The sequence below is a fragment of the Thamnophis elegans genome, chromosome 2 (genome assembly GCF_009769535.1).
Source record: "Thamnophis elegans isolate rThaEle1 chromosome 2, rThaEle1.pri, whole genome shotgun sequence".
Lineage (NCBI taxonomy): Eukaryota > Metazoa > Chordata > Lepidosauria > Squamata > Colubridae > Thamnophis > Thamnophis elegans.
This window is the reverse complement of record NC_045542.1, coordinates 96,082,285-96,104,441: the sequence shown is the minus strand read 5'-3', so window position 1 is coordinate 96,104,441 and position 22,157 is coordinate 96,082,285. Positions and strand designations below refer to the sequence as shown.

Here is a 22,157-nt window from a genome sequence, read left to right as displayed (position 1 = left end):
AACAGCTTGCCTCCAGAAGTTGTGAATGCTCCAACACTGGAAGTCTTTAAGAAGATTTGGATAGCCATTTGTCTGAAATGGTATAGGGTTTCCTGCCTAGGCAGATGGTTGGACTAGAGGACCTCCAAGGTCCCTTCCAACTCTGCTATTGTATTGTATTGTATTGTATTGTATTGTATTGTATTGTATTGTATTGTATTGTATTGTATTGAATAAAAAGTCCTTAGGCTTCTACCAGATCATATTATAATGTTTTGTAGAAAGATTCTCATGATCCAAATAACAGACAAGTACCTTTGAAGATAATCTATTTTTAAAGACCTGATTTACCTGCTTTGATTGGAACCACAAGGAAATTTACTTAATAAACAAATTCTCTCAAATTCGGTGACCAAGAATCTTAAACTCTGTTTTAGTTGGCCAGTTGCCTTTTCTATGTTGGTTTAGCCATAGTAAGTATGACTAACATGTAACAGAACTCTATGTTCCTACTCTTATGCTTGATAGACATTTTTCAAGAAAGGAATGCCAAGCTACACATAGAAATACATACATTGAAAAAACAAGAATTTACACAGCATGGTATTTTTCCTTATAATAGCAACTAGATGAATTGATGGTTTATTTTTTTCCCCTTCCTTGCTGAGATTTTTACTCCTCCCCTCCACCTTGTGATCAGGACACTGTTTTTTTCTTATTTTTTATAATATATTAATGGCTTGATGCCTGCAAAACTTGCTCTTTACTATTTAAAAATTACCCTTTTATATATGCTTACCATATTTCCTTTATCAGCTTGGCTCAGTGTGTAGAGCAGGTGACAAGGTCATTCAGTGAGCGTTTATGTTAGTGCCTAAGGCATGGACTGTAATGTTTGGTCTGGCGGAAGACTAAGCTAGTTTAGCATTGTTTACACTGAGAGCAGTTTTTCAGTAACTAAGGTGTTTACCATCACCCAGTGCCTGTTATTTTAAATTAGACACACAAAGGAAATTGGAAACTTTTACCTGCTGGAGACTACACTTCGGGATCCTGAATTCCATTATCCACAAGATTCCATCAGACATAAGTTTTATTTAAAAGTTTAGATGGACTTGTAGAGTTTGAGACGGTAGACAAGGGGATAGTGCAGACAATGAGTAAGCCTGGTAAGACATCTTGAAGAGTTAAATCAGAAAAATAGGCATGAGGGTATAAGCAAGTTCTGGCTTTCTAAACTAACTAAAGCCATAACATCTGGGGAGGGGGGGGGTGAGTCTTTTTACATTGTTAATTACCATTTAACAGTGCTCAGGAAATTAAAAGTACATGTGCACACATAGATATGCATAGAGTGTGAATGTTGGATTGAGATGTTGATTCTTTATCATTTAATACCAATAGTATTTTGTGTTATTTCATATTACCTGTAGATAAGGGTTATTTTACACCAAAAATAGCAGCAATGATTCTATCCAGATAGGAGTGTCAGAAAAATGCAAGTAATTTTTAAACCTAAGAGATTATTATATATATTTTGGGTGAACAGATGGATGAGCAAGTGCCAGATGTTAATAGAACTCAATAATATAGCATATGTTTTATATGGAAAAATACCCTGGCATATGCAGTAAGATCCTAATATAAAGGGGTATGTTTATAATAACTAAAACTTCACAGATGTTTTAGTCATATTTTGTCTAAGTTAGATGAGATTGTTCAAATCAATTAGCAATCTTTAAATCTGAAGTTTTCAAGACCTGCTTTCTTGCAAAATCAAAATTTTTATTAGAATATAATGTGGTGTATTGCTCTAGCATCAACGAAATAAGAAACTAGAGGTCAGAATTGATCAGCTGCAAATGGCATATGAAAAATATAAATGAAATTGTTGTCATAAAGCACTTCTATGAAAGATGAATGATTTCTTGTTTAATTTTGTCACAATATAATGCTAATAGAGTTTAAAAATCTCCTATCACTCTTGGGGCTTAAGTAATTGATAAGCTTCATATGTTGTGGACAGTTATTGACTGAAAATATATTGCTGGCAACAAACAATTTCTTGAAGGTGGCTGGTTGTTAACATTAATCACTTGTTATAAAAAAAATCAGTATTTACCTACAATGTTCGTTTTACCCATTTCTTAATTGATTTAATTGTGAGAAGAGTGATTAAGCCAAGAAAGTCTTGAAAAGTTGCATAAGATATTATACAATCATGTTAAAAGCAAGTGACATGAATTGATAAATTATCATTGGTACTATTCATATTGAATATTGTGATAGAAACCCTAAGGAAATGTGGTGTTTTACTCCAACTTCCAAACATATTATTTCCATAGACACATCGCTTTTCTTCAGAATTGTATCTCTTATAATATAATATCACCCCAGGTTCATTTTTATTTGATTCTTTGTGTTGTTTCAGAATGGAAAGATTGAGTGAAAAAAGTTAAAGCATTAGGATATCTGAGTACATAAGATCACTTTCAATTCAGTAATTATCTTGGCTAATTAGTACTGAATTTCTTTCTCATCTTGCTTTCCTTTTAGAAAAGAGCCTGCTATTTTTCTCGACTATATTCTGAAATAATAAATAAGCTAAATGCAAGAAAAGTATTTGTTATTCTTTGGATTAAACTGTACACAAACATACATATACATATGCATATGCATATGCATAAGTATATATATATGTATGTATGTATACGCACACACACATGCACACACACTCACATATGTGTATATATATATGTTTGTGATGGTAATAGCCTATGTAATTCATAAGTTGTTCTTTCCTGTCCTAATAAAGCTTACAAAAAACACTACATGCACATATCCAAATGATAGAAGTCTTGATCTGTTAGATAGATTTCTTTCCTCTTTATCCCATCACTTTTTCTTGCTGATTTTACAAAACTATTATGAATTACTCTGTAATAAAAGTTGCACAATATCAGTTAATAATAATCAAACCACAGATCTTCTTTTTGTGGATTTCTACTTTGCTGATCCTTCTGAATTGTGTAAGAATCTTCTCCTTCAGTAACGCTTAAAAGTTAAGTGTAGGTCAGTGCACTATAATACACTCCCTTTTTAAATCCTTCTACAAAAAGCTTGAACTTCCCTTTTTCTCTTTCAACCTAACCAGAAATAGCTCCTATTAAATTCTGAGGTTCAACATAAACGACTAATCATTCTCAAGAACAATAATTCTGAAGTACTGAGTTGGTCTTGCAGATAGCTGATTGACTGAAGACTTTTCTTACAGCCAGAATTCCTTTTTCTCCTAAATCGTAAGGATTAGAGTGAACATATAGCACATGCTTTCTGACCTCCGAGCTTTCTGGTTACAGACTACTAACAGCCATAAACCAAATATTTATTTTCTTTGCTAAAAAAAAACTACTGTATATACTCGAGTATAAGCCTAGTTTTTCAGCCCACTTTTTGGGTTGAAAAAAGCCGCCTCGGCTTATACTCGAGTCAGTGAAAAATTTGCCCGAAATGGAGGAGAAAAAGGGGCGGGGCCATGCCGCTGGGTGACACTCGTGAATGGCCCAGTGCCCCTGTGAGTTTCCCCTCCCTCTGTGTCAGTTTGCCGCGCAGCGCGCACCGCACCATCCCCCCTCCTCACGTTCTAATGTAATGCAGGGCTGTCTTACGATTCCCCTTCCTCCCCCTCCTGCCGCTCTGCAATGATGTCCCACCTCCTCCTTGTTATGGCAAGCAGCCACATAGCGATGTCCCACCTCCTCTGGTACAGTGATCCAATGATAGGAATCACTGTGCCGTGTGTCATAGGAGGCGGGACATCACTCCCGCGGCTGCACGGGACATCATCATCACAGCGGGACATCAGCATCATGAGGTGAGTGAAGTATTTCATTGAATACACCGCTAGTTTACTGTTTTTCTTTGAAATAAATATTCAAAAACATTATTGGTATCTATTTTTATTTTTTAAATTTACCGGTAGCTGCTGCATTCCCCACCCTAGGCTTATACTCGAGTCAATAACTTTTCCAGTTTTTTGTGGTAAAATTAGGTGCCTCGGCTTATATTCGGGTCGGCCTATACTCGAGTATATATGGTAAGTCATTCATCTGATTTATCATCTTTGATTAATTTTGTAGGGGTTGGTGTACCACTTTAATCTCGTCAAGCCTTAGCCAATCCATGATGACATCAAATAAACAAATAAAGAATACAGGGATAATGCTCCTATTTTTCCAGATACTCTCTTAAAAATGTTAGCTCTCCGATTCTTAAATGAGTTGTTTTAGTCTCTAAAAAGAACAGTTGCAACCTTTTGCCTATCGTCTTCAGTGTTAATATTTAATACCCAGTGAGTATGTATAGAATAGAAGTTTGATAAGTTATCAGAAGGAAAGGGGCATAGGCTGGGGTCATGGAAAGGAATATGCATTCTTAATACTATTAATGCACATGGGAATATTGCAACTCGTTAATCCAAAAACAAATAAATATTGGTATGTGAATGTATTTACAGTGCTCTAATCGTCTATTTAAAGACAACCTTTCTGTGGTGCTCTTTAGGCACCCTTTCAGCAGCACAATATTGCTTTCAAAGGCTTAGGTATGTTTTTATATCAGCTACCGTCTTACAATAACATTCAGAAGGTTAATCAGTACATTGTAATATTCCATATACTTTTAAGTACAATATACAATCTAAGATAAATAGCCAGCCATAATCTTGAACATGCTTTAGCCCCTTAAATTGTTAAAAGCTGCAGTGCCCTTTCAATCTACTTACATAATGTTATAAATATACATTTCAAGGTAAATGAAGTCAGCTACTTCAATTTAGTCTCTCAAACTGGTAGTAAATGAGAGGTTAACACTATGGTGCCAAACCCATTATTGAGTAAATTTAGCACCTTGGACAGCTCTGTAAAATCTTTATTGCTTTCCTGACCTGCTCGTCATGTTCTGTCTATGTGTTCAGTGGCTCTCAGCTCTGATTGAAAGGCAATATATTAGATCCCGAACACAAACACGCTCGGGGTTGGTTCGCTGTGAACATAATGACATGGAGGTGAGAACAATTTTCTGGTGACTGCAATTCAACCACCTTGCCAGGGCTGTTGCATGAACGGTACTTTCTAGAAGACTTTTACGCATCACATTGTGTCTGAAGTCAGGACTGTTCTCAGAAATGGGTTGAAACCTAAAATGTTTTAAATTACATTGGTCGCTGTGTATAATGTTCTATGTTAACATACAATAGAACAGAAAAACTAGCATTTTATATAAAAGTTTAAAAATTACCTCACAAGATTTTTTCCATAATTGTTTTGCAACATCTGAGAAAGCTAAATGAAAGAACAGTGTTATTATGTAGCAATTTTGTTAAGAAAACATGAAGGCAATTCCTTGTTATAAAGAAATGGAACCTAAACAGTGGCAATATGTAAATTGTAGTGATGCTTATTCAATATATTCCAATGAGAAATTATGAGAAAGTGTCTGCAATTAGAATTGTTTTATTGTAATCTTACCAACTATTAAGAAACTACCTGTGAAGAATGGAAGTTTAGATTGCCTGTAGTTACTTTAAGACCGTCCAAAAGTTTAATTCCATCAATGGAATTTCCACACAAAAATAAAGTTATCATTTTGTGTGGAAATTCCATTGGCAGAATTAAACTGTTCCAAAGTTAATATCTGATTTATTTTGTGCATATTGATGCTCAGACTTAAAGCAAAATACAGTTTTTATTATTAATATGGGCTTATAAGACATATAGGACATAAGATATAAGACATATTTCTCATAACAACAAGAGAGATTTGCCATTTTAATAATGTTATGCAACAGCTGATGATGTCACCTGGGATAGCATTACATTTCCAAAATTATCTTGTCTGGATAAGATGTTTTAATTTACTAGGAACTGGAAAAGTCAAATGTGACAAGCTGTTTTTATCTTCTATTCTAGATTTTTAATCTTTTACAAGGCAGGCTGAGCTCACTGATTTTTTAAGTAGCTTGGCTGAACCAGCATGGCCTGATTCCATATGGGTATTGTGTGCATTCAATTCATACGCTTGTAAATTATTCAGTACTTTGGTCAGGATGCATAGAGAGGACAAAGACAAGAGCTAGTGATCTCTTCAGAAATAAATAGTTTCAAATGCATTGATTCAAAACCCATCAATTATATAATGCAGCTGGCTGCAAGCATTAAAAAATTTGAAATGTGCATTATGAAAGGGAGTGTGTGCTATGGCTCTAAGGAACGATAAATTGTATGGGGGTTCAAAACATACTTATAATCTCATTTTTAAATTTAGGACATCATGTATATCATAAGTACCTACTGCAATATGCCAACTCTTTTTGCATATATTGTAGAGAATTTTAAATTGAAAAATGCTAATATGCATCTAAAAGCTTGTCATCTGAAGAGTTGTTCAAGGATTTTGAAGAGGTTATGGTGACAGCAAAATGAATGCAATTATATATCTCCTTCTGATAAGAGACTATATAGTATATGAAAATTGAGCATTACTACTTCTTTTAGTTAGAAAATTTAACTAGTGTATAAAACATTCCTAGTTAAGCTTTTCAGCTTAACTCAAAAGTCAGTTCTTAAAAAAACACATCTAGCTTCAGAAAGCATTTACAAAAATGTATTACAATTCAGCTTTTATGCTGTCATGCCTACAAAGATCAATTATTTTGGGTAGAAGTTACTAAGATTTTAATATGTATAGTGGGAACCAAATGTATATTATGTTTCTGTGATGTAGAAAGATACTTGTAATTTACAAATGCCCTTTATTGACTCCACTCTTGTTCTCAAAGTTTTACGTGCTAAAAATATAAAGAGAGCATTGTGCTATGCAGATGTCAGTCTCAGGACCATGAAGGGGTAAGCTGGAGCAGGGAAATGAAGAGATGTACATAATACAAATGAGTTTAGGAACACAACAGGGATAAATAAATGAGCAGATGGAGAAGTGAGCAACCATGGAAATTAAAGTTAGGCTTATGCTTAAAATTTGGACACTCCACCCACATCCCTCCCTGAAGAATAACATTGATATCTTATTCTCAGTTGCTGCTTGTCTTCAAAACCTTTCTTTCCTTTTGAATACCAGCCTATGGCACCCAACTATGGGAAAAAGACGAAGCATAGAACTTGGTATTGTTATCAGATCAGCAACAGCAATCCAGAGATAGCTTAACAATATGGTTGATCTGATAAGGACACGTTCCTATTATATAAATTAAGAGCCAAATAAACAGCATGAAAGAAATCTGTAATGTGCGCTGGGTGACATTGATTGCATTTGAACAAAGAAATGTAGGTCTTATTCGGCAATAAACCTGCAAGCAGCTTCTGTGCAGTCAGTAGACAATTGAGTGACAGATTTTATTTTGCAGCTCAAGCAGGTTTTACCTTTTAACTTTTGTGAACTGGATGAATTCATGATTTAGCAATATTCTGAGTTGACTAGGCACTGTTGATATGTAAGACTGAAAACAAAGCTGTGACTGAAAACAAAATTGAAGGCACAATGTTAGAACTGCATTTGCTATACATGAATATGGATAAAATTCTCTTTTTCTTTCTAACAGGAAGTAATACTCAAGAGGGCAGCTGATCTGGTGGAAGCACTCTATGGTATGCCACATAACAATCAGGTAAATGCAGTCTGGGTTAAGTAATGCTCCGTTTGGTGTTCTGAAATCTGTGCAGAGTCATCTTGCATGGACAAATAAAAATAAAATTGCAAATTGGCAAACAGTAACAGCAATAGGAATAGCTCTTAGACTTATATACCACTTCACAGTACTTTACAGCCCTATGTAAGCTGTTTACAGAGTCAGCATATTGGCCCCAACAATTTGCGTCCTCATCCAACTTTGGAAGGATGGAAGGCTTCCTTAATGGTGCCATAATAGATCTATGAAAACTTCTCATGTGAATCAAACTCATCTCAAAGTTTCTAACAGTAGTAGCATCTTAATTTTTGATTTGCATTGTTAAAATAATGAAAACACTATTCTGTGTTATTACTATTTTATAGTTTTAATGTGTATGCTTTCAGTAGAATTTGAAAACACTAGTATGGTATTAGCTGTTTATTAGTTGTTCGTGCCTAGTGGTTAACTTAATATCAGTGTAAAATATAATGTACAATTTAGGCATTCTATTTAGAGCCTTATCTTAGTGTGATTTAAGAAGTACAGGTCTAACTAATTCTCAGTAGGCCGGGTCCAGATTTTATAGAACTCTTTTACAAGCTCCTTAAACTGAAGACAGATGTTTAACACTGGAATCATGTGCGTTTCCAAAAATACATGCACTGAAGTAAATGATGGTCACATAGTTGTCTGATATCAAAATATTGGGATTAATCTCCCCATTTACGGTCCTTTGTCTGTGAAGCTCTATTTTTCTGTGTCTTTTGCTTTCTGGAAGCTAGATAGCTGTTCACTGCAAATTGGGACTGGACTAAAGGTTTTCCCAACACATATCTATTTGTTCTTTCTAAGAACTACTTGTATTACATGTAATATGTCTTTGCATGTATTATTTACATATAAACATCTTCAACCTTATAACTTTGTCTCCATTTTATAGAATACAAGTAGTCCTCGATTAACAACCATTCATTCAGTGTCGTTTGAAGTTACTACAGCAGTGAAAAAAGTGACTTACGACCAGTCCTTGCACTTATGACTGTTGCAGGATCCCCACAGTCACATGATGAAAATTTGGGCACAGTGCAGCCAGCATGTATTTACAATGATTGCAATGTCCCCGGGTCACGTGATTGCTATTTGAGACCTCCCCACCAGCTTCTGACAAGCGAGGTGAACAAACCTTGTGTAGCACAGGAAATACTGGTCCCAGTTGTGCTTGTTAGTCAAGGACTACCTGTAGCAGCAAAGAATTGATTCATCCTGGTATCAGTTACTATTATTCACTATTCCCTTTGAACAAATGAAACTATAATAATCTGATTCATTGCTCAGTTTTCCATTGCTAAAATGCAGACTCATATTTATCACCATTGCTGCAACCTAGGGTTCCGTGATTTCCCTTTTGCAACCTTCTGATGAGCAAAGTCCATGGGGAAACCAGATTCACTTAACCACCGTGTTGCTACATTAACATCTGTAGTGGTTCACTTAACAACTGTGGCAAGATAGATTGTAAAATATGGCAAAACTCACTTTAACAAATGTTTCACTTAGCAACATAAATTTTGGACCTATTTGTGGTCGTAAGTCGAGGACCTACCTGTATTTAATTACTTTCCTTCATATCTAAACTCATGTTTTGGCAGGAAATAATCCTGAAAAGAGCAGCTGATATTGCAGAAGCACTCTACAGTGTCCCTCGTAATCATAACCAACTCCCCGCGCTCGCTAATACATCAGTCCATGCTGGCATGATGGGTGTGAATTCATTTAGTGGTCAATTAGCAGTAAATGTCTCAGAAGCCTCACAGGCCACCAATCAGGGTAAGCTGAAGAAGGCCCCTCCCCTCTTTTCAAGACTTTCATATGGTAAATAAAAATCATAATGCATATTACTTTCAACCATCATGCTTTTTCCTTTAGAGTCCAATAGAACAGCTCAGAATCCAGGCAATGTACAACACATTCGCATAATCGTCTGTGGAAAAGAGCATGATAAATCAGGGTTCTTGTGAAGGACAGAACACATTGTCAACCACACATTTCAATGAATTTTGATCCATAAATCTAAAAGTGAAAATATCCTAAATTAAGCCTATGATTCCTTCATTTCAATACAGGATCAATTGTTGATAGAATGTCAGAATTAGGAAGCAATGTTACTTAGGAAATGTTCCTGCGATCAGGAATTCTGGTCTCGGGGGTGACTAGAATCAGTCTAGAATCAGACTAGAAAATTTCAATAGGGCAATATAACATGTTGGGATATCATGAGCTTCAGAATCCAGATAATAGTTTTAGTTGCACTTCTGGGATTATTATTACATCCAGCCCATTTTTATTATTTTATTAAGGGATGAGTATTCCTTTTTTTGTTAGATACTTCTTGTTTATTTCATGCAATCAAGGCCACAAAACACACAACCCAAAGTGCGTTGTGGTATTTGTTTTCTTTATTTTTTTAATTGATCGTCTTCATAAGTATTCTAATAAATAGATCTCAGAAGTTGCTAACATTGCAAAAATGACTGTCTTTGTTTTAATGTTTTAGAACCAATTTAATCATTTTCCAGATTTAACAAGCAAGAAACACTTTTTACCCTTTAAAAAAATATTAAGGATTTGTCACAAATGGTTAACAGGTTGCTGAATGCGTGTCTGAAAATGTCTGAAGAAAATTATGATATAATAATGCATTGGGCTGTATCCCACAGCAGCTTGCAATATCTTCTACTGTTTATGACCCGCTACAGTGCATCATGCTTACTTAAATGTTCTCTATATTTTATTGGTGGATTGCCACTATGGAATGCTTTTCCCATGAAAGCTTGTCTGGCATCCGTAATTGTGATTCTTTCAGCACCAGGCAAAGTTTTTCTGTTTCTTCTACATTTTCAGTTGTTTTCAAATACCTTGGTTATCTATGTCACTCATAGAAGTTTCAGTTCCAGCAATCCATATAATATTTTTTTTATCATACTATTTGTAACAATTTGGATATTCTTTCTGGTTTAGATTTTTAATTGTTTATAGTTGGAATATTGTAATAATGTTTATACTTTAATCCATTTTCGATGACACATAGAAAATGTGACTATAGGGCACATTAGTATAAATAATTTATAATTGATTTATAAGCTATTTTAAAAAGCCACTCCCTCAAATTTTTCCCCATAATTGCATTTTTTTTACTGAAGTCTCATCCAGTTTTAGCATATTATGGTTTGGAATGTTTTGAAACTGGGTGGAACTTTTGGTTGAAAAACAGCTGTTGTGTTTTTTTCTCCTTCCTGAAAAAGGTTTTACTCGCAACTCAAGCAGTGTGTCTCCTCATGGTTATGTGCCAAGCACTACCCCTCAGCAGACAAACTACAACTCTGTCACAACAAGCATGAATGGTTATGGAAATGCTGGAATGTCCAATTTAGGTGGTTCTCCAACCTTCCTGAACGGATCTGCTGCCAACTCTCCCTATGCCAGTATGTATTATTATATGTGTTACAAAATATATATTGAGTATTGAACTGAGTATCCTAAGCTTTGTAATAATTGAAAACATTTCAAGAATTTTACCAGATAGGTATTGGTGTGCTTTTAATTTCACATAAATAAGTTGAAAGTTGCACAGTGAGCTCTATGCTGTTGCTGAAAATACAGTATAGCATTAGAACGATACATGAAAATGCAAATCTAAAACATATGTAAGTTCTCCACGAGATGCTAGGTGTTAATAACCCCTAATCTGTATGGAAAGAGTTGGTTAAAGCTAGGCCCATTATTCGATTGATGTTCAAACTTGCAAAGCCAGCACTCAATTTAATTGAAGGTATGGTATCAAACAACTTGACACAAGGAATCTCTGAACTGGAGACCACATTTTTAAAAAAAATATAATGATGGGGATTTATTTCCCCATGAATATGGGTTGACCACTTCACTGTGCATAACTCTAGGAAGAGAATTAACCTGATTTTACCAGTAATTGAAAAGATGTTATAATTTATATTATTATAATAGTCTAATTAAAGGGATGCTATACTGGCAACAGATGAGATTGTGGGAGTTTGACAGGATGCTTTATCTAAACAACATTACTTTTGGTTTACCATTAGAAATATTTCAGTAATGCCAAATTTATGCCTTACAACTTGTGAGATGTTTATTCCTATTAATCATGGTTCTTTTGTCTCATCATCATGATTCTTAGAATGGTTTTCTTAATATATACTGCTGCCCTATTAACAACAAATATTGTTAATCAGAAAATGTTTCAATCATGACCTGAGAATTAGAAAGGTGGCATTCTTAATTAAATCAATAAACTAATTGCCGTATAGTTGCAATTCAATTTGGATGCTTTGATTGCTCTCCCTTCACAAGTGTGTGTTTATACCAAGTGACTTTACACCAAGACAGTATCTGTCAGACTGAGAAACTTTGAACATTTAATTTCCATTAATTGATTTCATTGGGGTTCAGAAATATGGTATCATATGTTTACACAGAGATTCTAAAGGGATTATTTTTATCTGTATAAATACAAAAAAATAGTCATCTATGCCTCAGCTAATTTGAATTTTCATTCCCAAATCATTTAATTATTCATTAAATATCCTGAACGTAAACAATCTCTAAACAAGATTTTTTTTTAAAAAAATGAATAATTTGGCCTGTGAATGATTCTTTTTTTCTTTTCCCCAGAATCATGGAAGACAGTAATTCTGAAGTAATATGGTCCTATTTTGAGTAAAGGCATTAACTATATTATTTAAGGCACCAGCAGGGTTTTTAAAAAGTAATTAAGCATAATGTTGCAGGGGACACAAAATGTGCATGCAGATTGGATTATATAGATGCAGATAATCTAAAAAGTGCTCCCCAATGTCCTTGAGGGCACTTCAAGAAGTGCTTTTTCTTGAACTGTATGGTCAACAAGAATAGCCTACAGCATGTTATTAATCTGGATAAAACAACAAACAGTGCACACACATATCTACACATGTACTCCCAAGTTATGTATAATAAGCTATTTGGCTCATGGGGCAGTGAATCCTACAAGTGTTTCTTCTTATCTCTGGAAATATAAAAATAATAATAACAATTTAAGAAAAAATAATTGCTTTTGTGATGCTTAAAATCACTTTCTTACTCGCAGTACTAATCCTGAAGAACACCTAGGGGAATGAAGTAGAATACAAAATTTTAACTTGCCAGGTTGTGTCTCTTTAAGAAACAGATTCCCATTCAGGATTATTAATGGGGAAGCAAAGGATGATTCTCTTTCTCTGCCTTCCTGCCTGCCTGCTTGCCTACCTGCCTATCCATCCATCTACCTACCTATTATCACCATCACCTTTTTTTTTTTAGAAATAATTCAAGATGGCAAACATATCAAGCACACTTTTTTTCCTCTTATTTTCCTCACAATGAAGTGAATTGGGCTGAGAGACGTGCCAAGGTCTGCCAGCTAGAATTCATGTTTAAGGTGTGACTAGAACTCGGGTCTCCTGTTTTCTAGCCTGGTGCCTTAACCACTAGAACAAACTGACTTTATATATAGTTATCTTTCAAAAGCAGTTTATAAGTTACATCCACAGAATAATGACCACTGCTATTTCTGCACAACTTTGTCCTTAAATACAATATCTATAATTCCTTGTGCTGTTTAGCCTAATTTCAGCAATCCTGAGATACTGCTGGCATGGGAACAACAACATCTGCTTCCTTCCCCCATGACCTAGGTTTCCCTCTGCAATGAGGGACTCTCAGAAGGGACATTCAGTTTCGAAGTGAGTGAAATATCAATTGTTCTGGACATCACTAAGGGAGCCTTGCAAATAGAAAATGAAATACTCCAATTCATTTATGATCTTGAAAAGAATAATTCTTCTCTCTTCTTGTTTTCTTCTAGTTGTGCCATCCAGTCCAACCATGGCATCCTCTACTAGTCTCCCTTCTAATTGTAGCAGCTCCTCTGGGATCTTCTCCTTCTCACCAGCCAATATGGTCTCAGCAGTGAAACAGAAGAGTGCTTTTGCTCCTGTTGTCAGACCACAGACATCCCCTCCCCCCACCTGTACCAGCACCAATGGGAATAGCCTGCAAGGTAGGCCAGTCTGGGCATGCTGCTTTTCCCCCGCATTGGCAGGGTAGAGTTGAGTAAGAAAAGAGCAATGAAATTTTAGTTACATGGTGGGGAGATTCCATTGTATAGTTGTTACTCACCCTTGGTTCCCTCACAGCTGATCATTATTATTATGTGTTGAACTGAAATGCTGTGTCTTAAAAGCACAGTCTTAGTCTGAGTGTTTGCTTAAAATGAGTGTATTGCAGCTTACTAATACCAGCCTTTCTCTTTCTTTCCTTTCTTATTCCTTGTTGTTGTCTTTTATCAGACCATCTTTTGTGGACTCTAGCAAGTACTCCACTGCAGGGTCTCTCCAGGGTCTGGCCTTCTCCTGAAGTACGTTAGTCAATCTTCCCTTCCTTTCTTTTAATTTTGTTTTTTTTTCCTTTGACATATCCACCACCTGTACTAAGAGCAGCACTGTTTATGATGGTATCATAGATATAAGATTGCATGTGATAGCATATCACTAAGTATAGGTGGCACATTATGTGTTGTATAGTTATCAGTCTTTTTATTTTCCCATGATTAATGTAATGTGAATAATCCACTTCCACTTGCAAACAGTACCTGTCATCTTGAAAATCTATTCAGCTATTTTCATTTTATCCCATCCAACAGATTGTAACTGAGGCCTTCTCCCATCATAGATTGTGATTCATGCAAACATGGATTACCAACATATCTATGTCTGTGTCAGGAAATTCTTAACATGATTCATCAAAGGGGAGAACATTGTTCGTATCATGATTTCCACTATTCTTGTTCCATTTGTAGAACATTTTCGTGGAACCCCAGCATTAACAGATGGGCAGTATTTCCTGACAAGTAAATTAAGGATCAACATCATTAAAATAACATTTAGGATTGGGAATTTTAAAGCAAACAACTTCTCTATTCATCAAACTAAATATATGAACTTCATAACTACATTCTATTTAAATAAATATAGGCTGCGATAATGAGAAATTTCCACTGTGATGGATAATTCATGTGATCATGCCATCAGTAAATATTTTTAGGTAGGGTGAGTAAGTAAGAAACAGATAATTCTATTAATTTCAGGCTATGTCAGTGTTATACGTGATAACACTTTTTATCATGATTATCATGATACCATCTATGCTTTTAAAAAGAATAATGCAATCATATATGCATTAATAGAGCTACTAGAAAAAGTGTGGTTTTGCTGCATTTGTTTAATCTACTGCTTCCTACTGTTTTGCACAAAATTTCTACATTAATATTGATTCTATTGAAGAGATATCTATTGAAATAGATTGAGTAATTTCCAAAAATAGTCAAGAGACAATTCTCCAATTGCCCTTCCTAAAGACAAACTGAAAATTGTCTTTCTTGCCTTTCCTACCTCAGTCCAAAATGGTATTATTAAATGCAAATACTTTCAACTTTTTCCTATGAATTATTTTAGTAAAAATTAAACCCAATACATCATGGCATAGCAAACATGTCTGAAGATATCCATTATAGACATTCTTTAAATCCTAACAGAATAGTAGTTTAAATTCAGAACATTAAAGCTAAGATTCCTCAGTAACCTACCTTAACAGAATGCAATTTCTTTCTGGGTTTTGTTTTTTTACATTGATGATATACGTTTTTGAAATTTCCTTCATTTTAATAAGCAAAGTAGAATAAGGATACTGCTCTTTGCATAAATGTATAAGTGGCTCCCTTGGAGTTTGAGATATTTCCCTGCCTTTTTTAATCTTGGCCTCTCATTTTCCAAACAAAAGGAACTTGTTTGTGTAAATATTTCTTTTAATTCTAGGGCAGTGAGGATTAAATGTAACACTTTGAAATGTGAGACGCCTTTTTGAGATAATCCACATGAAAGTAGAATAACCAGGTTAGGCAAATAGATGATACTTTTACCTCTGAAGATTCAAAAATTGCTTTCTGGAAAACTTTAGTCTACATTGATTGCTATAAAATTTCATTTCATGTCCAATTTCATGTTCTTGTTTGGTTTGCATTGGTAATGTTGACTTAACATCCTCGATTTCCCAATTTCTGAATACATTTTTCTCATGACCAAATACCCTTATGGGCAGATTTGATTAAAAAGAGTATTGAGTCCTATGTGCAATCTGCAGTAAAATTATTTGTCATATGTGCATTGGACCGCAAGTCAGAAAAGTGAAAATTATGTATTTAACATAGGGACCATATATCATAAAAGCAATTTCCTGATTTACTGTTTCGTTTGGCTTGTTGGTGGGCTGCCCTACTGTGCTTAACCCCCTCATAATTACCATATTACCACATTATAAAGCATTGAGTAGAGAGACATTTCATGCTCTCTTAGTCAAGAAGGGTCTCACAAGCCCCAGATACCTCAAACAACTCTGGGGGTAGAGGGTTACTGACACATGCTCATACATACTGTAAACAGAAAGGACTTACTATGCTTAGAGACAAATGCACTGCATCCACTGCATTAGACCCAGACAGACCCTAAGGGTAAAAGCCCATCATTGGATTGTTTTCCCTTCAAGAATAAAAAGTATGGAAAACAAATCCAATGGACATTTCACTTTGGTAAGTGGAATATGCACAGGAAGTGAACAAGAAAAGAAGAATTAAAGAAAATTAAGATTCACCTACAACTTATTCACTAGTCTTTAGGTCACAGAATTTAAAGTGGGAAGGAATCTCCTTGGCTATAAGGGTCAGAACTGCCTTGTACTAAAAAAAAAGCATGGCAAATAATAGAAAGAATAATAATAATAATAAATGTGCATCACTCTTGAAATGGCAGCTTATTTTAAAGCTGCAAGGTATTTAACAACGACAAAAAAAGAAAAATAATCCAAAATATAATCACAGTGGTGGGCTCATTGTGAAACACCGTCAATAGGAGCCATATATTTGGTCAAGTGGATCTGCTTGGATTATGGACAAATTAAATTAGACAATGTTACCTTACGCCTTGCAGTGAAGCTGCTTCTGTCCCTCCTCTCACCTGCCTAGACTTCTGCAAAACACGCTCAAAGAAAGAGTGAGAAGGATAAGCTGCAGTTGAACCTCATGCAATTGGAAATCCAAGGGAACATATCTGATGTGCCAATTTATTGCCAATTAACTGTGATAGAACTAAGCATTTGAATGGGAACCAGAATATTGATTTATTGAACTACATAAAACCAAAGAAACTGAAGACTGTTGGAGAGATGAATGAAAATCAAGGTAGCCTTGCCTACAACATTAAAAATAAAGTAAATGCCAGGAACCTGCATCATAATCCATTTTGCTGAAATTTTGTAGTCCTTTAAAAGAAAAAAAAATGAAATTAAAATTCATTTTAATGAAAATTGATAACAATGTCTGAAAAAGGATAACTAAGCAATGAAGTTGTAATCGTGATATCACATGATCATGCCACTCAGCAATGAAAATTTCAGAAGTCTCTGTTTATAATTGTTAAACAGGGACTATGTGGATTGTTAAGCAAGGACCACATGAGATTTTTGACTTCCTGCTGTCTTCCCCATTTACATGTTGGAAGCTAGCAAGGAAGGTCACAAATGGCAATCATATGACCATGTGACAATATGGCAGCCAGAACTTTGAGAATCAGTATGCCGTAAAACTTCAAACTCTTGCAATTATTAATCATATCTGACTTAGTAGTATTAATTGTATCACAGAATATATCTATCCACCATCTTTAATAAAATCCTCAAAACATTTAGAAACAAAACAACTTACATACTAAATATTTAGCATTTAGCAACCAGTACTTACTATTATTAAAACAATTTAAAATTTAGCATTTAAAGATACAAATATCTCAAAATGCAGCCTGGGAACCGTCATCAGATGTATTTTTTCCACTCAAGAGTTCTTAATCTGATCACAAAGTCAGGAAAAGTTAAAGTCTTCTGTTATAAAAGACTATATCCCATCACACCAAATCTTTGAAGAGTGCCCCTGAAGAAGTTAAACTATTTTCAAAGGGAATGTTTACTATGCTACCAGAATAGGTCACACCTTTAGTATGCTTGATTCCAAAAGTTTAGATATATTTTGCTTTCTCGTCTCCTCATACTTTATTTATCTGTTGCCATTCACCTAAATTGCCTTTTGTTGCTGATTAGTCTTGCAATTCATGCACTTATGGTGATGGCTGTGGGGGGGAAAACATTCCCTTTCATTTGGACTTGGTTCTTATCAAATTATAGTAGATGTAATTAAAGTACAAGAATTAGAAGCAGTCATGGGTTTGAGTTCTTCCTCAAGAAATCATTTGCCCAGATTTTTAAGATGGTGGCTATAACTGTGTACCCTTGAAAGACATTACCTAAAGTCCAGAATTTGTCATATCCCTTGATGCATTTTAAAAGACAGCTGTGCCACAGCCATCACTACAAGCCATGTGTGAATGCCAGTGGCAATGACGGTTTTTTCATATTGCATGGAATGGGTGAGTCTAGATTATCTCTGCAGAGTTCTCCTAATGTATAGGCCTATTTCTTTGCAAATGAAGTGCATTTATTGAAATGATTTAATGTGAGCTAATCCTATTGAAGTCAGAGTTCTTTCAAACTGTTTTCTTTTGAAAGATTGTAGCTGTATTAATCTGTAGAGAAATAAAATGTGAACTCTTTATAACTATTTGTTTCAAATAACCTCACGTTCTTAAATATTAAACATTATGATGCAATTGCATGAGCAGGGATTTATTTACATGAATAAAATATGAAGAGAAATAAATCAAATACAAGAAAGGATAATAACAATAGAAAAGTGTGCAATCTTCATGCCCTACCATAGTCCATCTGCACTACTGTATGAAGTTGGAAAGATACTTTTTCTTTGAAGGTTTTTTATTTATTTAAGTAGCAGTTATAGATGAAAATCTTTTTTATCAGTTTCCAAACTGGCAACAGTTTATAGACAAATTGTTATTTATAGGTACAAAACAATTTTTAATTTTCTGCATGGTATCTCCAAAAATTCCTTTTTCATAAAATCCTACTTATAAATCATACATGCAGCTGGTCAACACCCTTCTCTTGAATTTAGAATTCTATTTGGCAAATTGAAAGAAGAACCACAAGATTAAAAAGTTTTTTTTTCAAGTAATAACTTTATTATTAAATTTTTCTTCATCAGAATTGATATTGCAATCAGTTTAAGGATTGGCAGGATTATTTCTGACAATCAAACTTCAGTCAAATAACTTTGGATTGAGGGTTATAGTCTAAGCTTCATTAACAATTTTAATTTGCTTGCATGCAACTTCTATCGAGATAGATTACATTTTTCTTGCAAGCTCTTGATGAATACTTTAGAATTTTACAGCTGAAATAAGTGATTCTAGAATAATGGACTAACTGACTAACATCAGCTATTATTTTTCTTTCTAAGCTTTTACCCATTATAATGTGTAAATCAGGGGTGAAACCAACTTACCTTCACTACCGGTTTGCAAATGTGAGTGTGCGCGCTTGCACTTCACTCACTCGCTTCACCTCTGTACATGCGCAGGACCTTCTGCGCATGCGTAGAGCATAAAAAATGGTTGTGATGACATCTGTCTGGTGGGCGGAGTCTCCAGCTGCCATCTCTACCGGTTCGTCTGAACCATATAGAACTGACTGAATTGCACCACTGGTGTAAATCCAACTTTGAAGCACAGATGAATGATCTACTACTGAATATTTGAAACAAATGTTTTCTTGCCCCAAATGACATAATGATTTATTTTTGTCTCCTTCCTTCTCACCTTTACAGCTATATCTGGCATGATAGTTCCTCCCATGTGAATGAAATGCCTTGAAGAATTGACTAATGAAGGATTTGGATTCTGCTCCAGAACAAAGTCTGACCCAAGCCCCAGAGGGAACTTTTAACTCAGGCCTTTCTTCAAGGAAAAAGGAAGACTCTCACAATAACTGCAAAGTTTTAAAAAAATACACATTTTTTTTTGAAAAAATGCCATCCTTGCAAAATATTCCTGAAATCTACTTACAGCCTGCAAGGGCAAGATGTTAATTTGAGCTGTCCGTCCCAAGTTCTTGGGGAGAAATTTGTGTCCTGAAGAAAATACGCTTTGGTCTTTTCCATTTTTATGGGTCACCTTTGGTCTTTTACAAATCACAACGGGAGGGAGAGGCACAAAGATGAAAAGCCAACTTAAGAACTTTCTTTGTTGTAGTTGGTTTTTTTTAACTGTCTTAAAGGGAAATAAAGTGGCAACACATGAGTTTCTATGGAACAGAAGTAGAAGTGCCAGTTAGGAATTATTGATGTTTTTCTTTCCTTCGAAAATTAATGGCTGTGCCAGTAAGGGTTGTTTTCATGTTTTACTTAACCAACAATAGCACATACAGCTGGGATTTGCAGTCTGGGGAAGTATCAATGAATGTCCATGTGAGCATAGATACAAAGATACACCATATACACATACACAAAAAGGATTTCATTTTAGAAGCCATGATTCTACACCCTTTTTAACAACATTGCATTTAGAAAATTGTGTAAATACTGCAAGGCAAGGGGGTGGGAAGCATATGTGTAGCTATGGACATGCATTTTCCATCTTTACTTTGGTAACCCAGTGCCTCTGGATATAATGCTAAAACTGCAAACTGCAAATCCGATTAGCATGGCTCTCTGTCTTTGCTTTTAACCAACTTAAATCCAAATACAGTCTTAAACTGTCTTTCTCTGTAAATCTCATTGAAATTTGATAGGATAGGACAAAGGCACAAAAGTGAGCCGTTCAGTGCATTTTTGAGCATATTTTTTACCAAAAGATTCTTTCCTGATAACTGTATCTTTCATTTCGGAATAGGCCAGGGTGCGGGAGGGAAGGGGAGGGAGGGAGTGACAAGATACAGGATTCATCCTGCCATTCCAGAGGATGGTCCATAAGCACACACATAGGAAAAAGGACATATCTGGTTTGAGCTGCAGTTGTTGTTGTATCAGGCAACCATTTCAGTTTGCAACATAATCTCTTAAGCAACAAGTGGTTGCATTTTTGAGAATATGTATAGGAGAAAAAGGGTGAAGAACACAATAAGTTATATGACAGTTGCAAAATAAACCACCCAATTTACAGGAATTTATCTCTTGTTACTTGGAAAGTTTCCTAGTTAAAGATACAACAAATCTTTACAAATGCATTCATTAAATAATCTGTTTGGGGTTTTTTTCCCTTTGCTGTGGCATTTTGTATGTAGTTATAATAAATACTGTAGATTTTTTTGGCCAAATTATTGTTCTATTTATACAATTTAATGTCTTAAGACAGATTTTCAACCACACACAAATCTACAAGAATTACTGCATATTTTGCAAAATGAGCTCACTACCTTTATGATTGCACATGCTTGCAAAATGAATTAAAGAAATAAAGCTTTTTAATGAAGAATTTTGTAAAATACCCATATAAATAATGTATTTAACTTTGAACTTTGTACATTGCTTTTTCTCTGCAGCATCCTAGTTTATTTTATTGTGTAATTTTGCTATGTGAAAAGTGCTAATTTGTTTGTTCATTCACAAGTGTTTAGCTGTTTAAATGTGATTTAATGCAATTCATTTATACTTTTTTAGTAATTGTTTTAAACCAAGCTTCCATTTTTGTTTTAAGTTCACCAAAGCCATTGTCTATTTTTGTATTATTTCTAAGTTAAGAAGTTTTTTTCCCCAATATGGCAAAAAGTAGCATATTATTCTTATAGCATTTAGTTACGTAGATTTAAAAAAAAGTATTCTTTGCTTTTGAGGCTTATTAAAAAAAATCTAAAGCTGTTTTACTCTATTAATATGCATGGAATCTCTCCCCTTTGAAGTGACGCATTTTTGTGCATTAAATATGGGGAGAAACTTCATAGAAATTAATGAAATACTTTCTTTCTTGTCTGCTTGTATATTTCTCTGTCTTTCACATAAATATAAACCAGCAGATTGGATGCCTTAACAATGCAAAGCATATTCATTTCACTTGTACATTGTACTGAGCATCAAAACTGTCAATCATTACTAACATTCTGAAAAAAAAAGGATTTTGAAAAGCACAAAAGAACTGTTTTGTTACCTTAAGAAAATATGACTTTTTTCTAGACAAGCAACAATGCTGCAACTGTGCATGCTTCCTGTATGAATTTTGTAAGGGATTCACTCAGATTTCACTGCGTGATCTTTCGGGAAAGGGAAAAGGGTGGGTGTGGCAAAGAGAGAGAGAGAGAGACCCATAATGTATTCTTTCCCCTCAGAAAAACAAGAACATAGTCACACATAAAGAAATTAGAAAATATAAGGAATTATCAGTGTATTGTTTCATTATAATCCAAACATTTGTTCTAATTCTTAAAGTAACAGTGGCAC

General features: G+C 34.7%; 1 protein-coding gene across 2 annotated transcripts in view; it reads left to right on the top strand.

Annotated features, from left to right (window-relative positions):
* Positions 1-20,397, top strand: part of EBF1 (EBF transcription factor 1) — a 348,388-nt gene extending 327,991 nt beyond the window's left edge. For both annotated transcript variants that reach the window (XM_032212355.1, XM_032212354.1), the window contains exons 12-16: positions 7,595-7,660; positions 9,313-9,490; positions 10,966-11,145; positions 13,578-13,772; positions 19,554-20,397. In XM_032212355.1, coding sequence (XP_032068246.1) covers positions 7,595-7,660; positions 9,313-9,490; positions 10,966-11,145; positions 13,578-13,772; positions 19,554-19,585 — 651 coding nt within the window. In that variant the 3' untranslated portion in view covers positions 19,586-20,397. The remainder of the gene's footprint in view (positions 1-7,594; positions 7,661-9,312; positions 9,491-10,965; positions 11,146-13,577; positions 13,773-19,553) is intronic.
* The last annotated feature ends 1,760 nt before the right edge of the window (positions 20,398-22,157 follow it).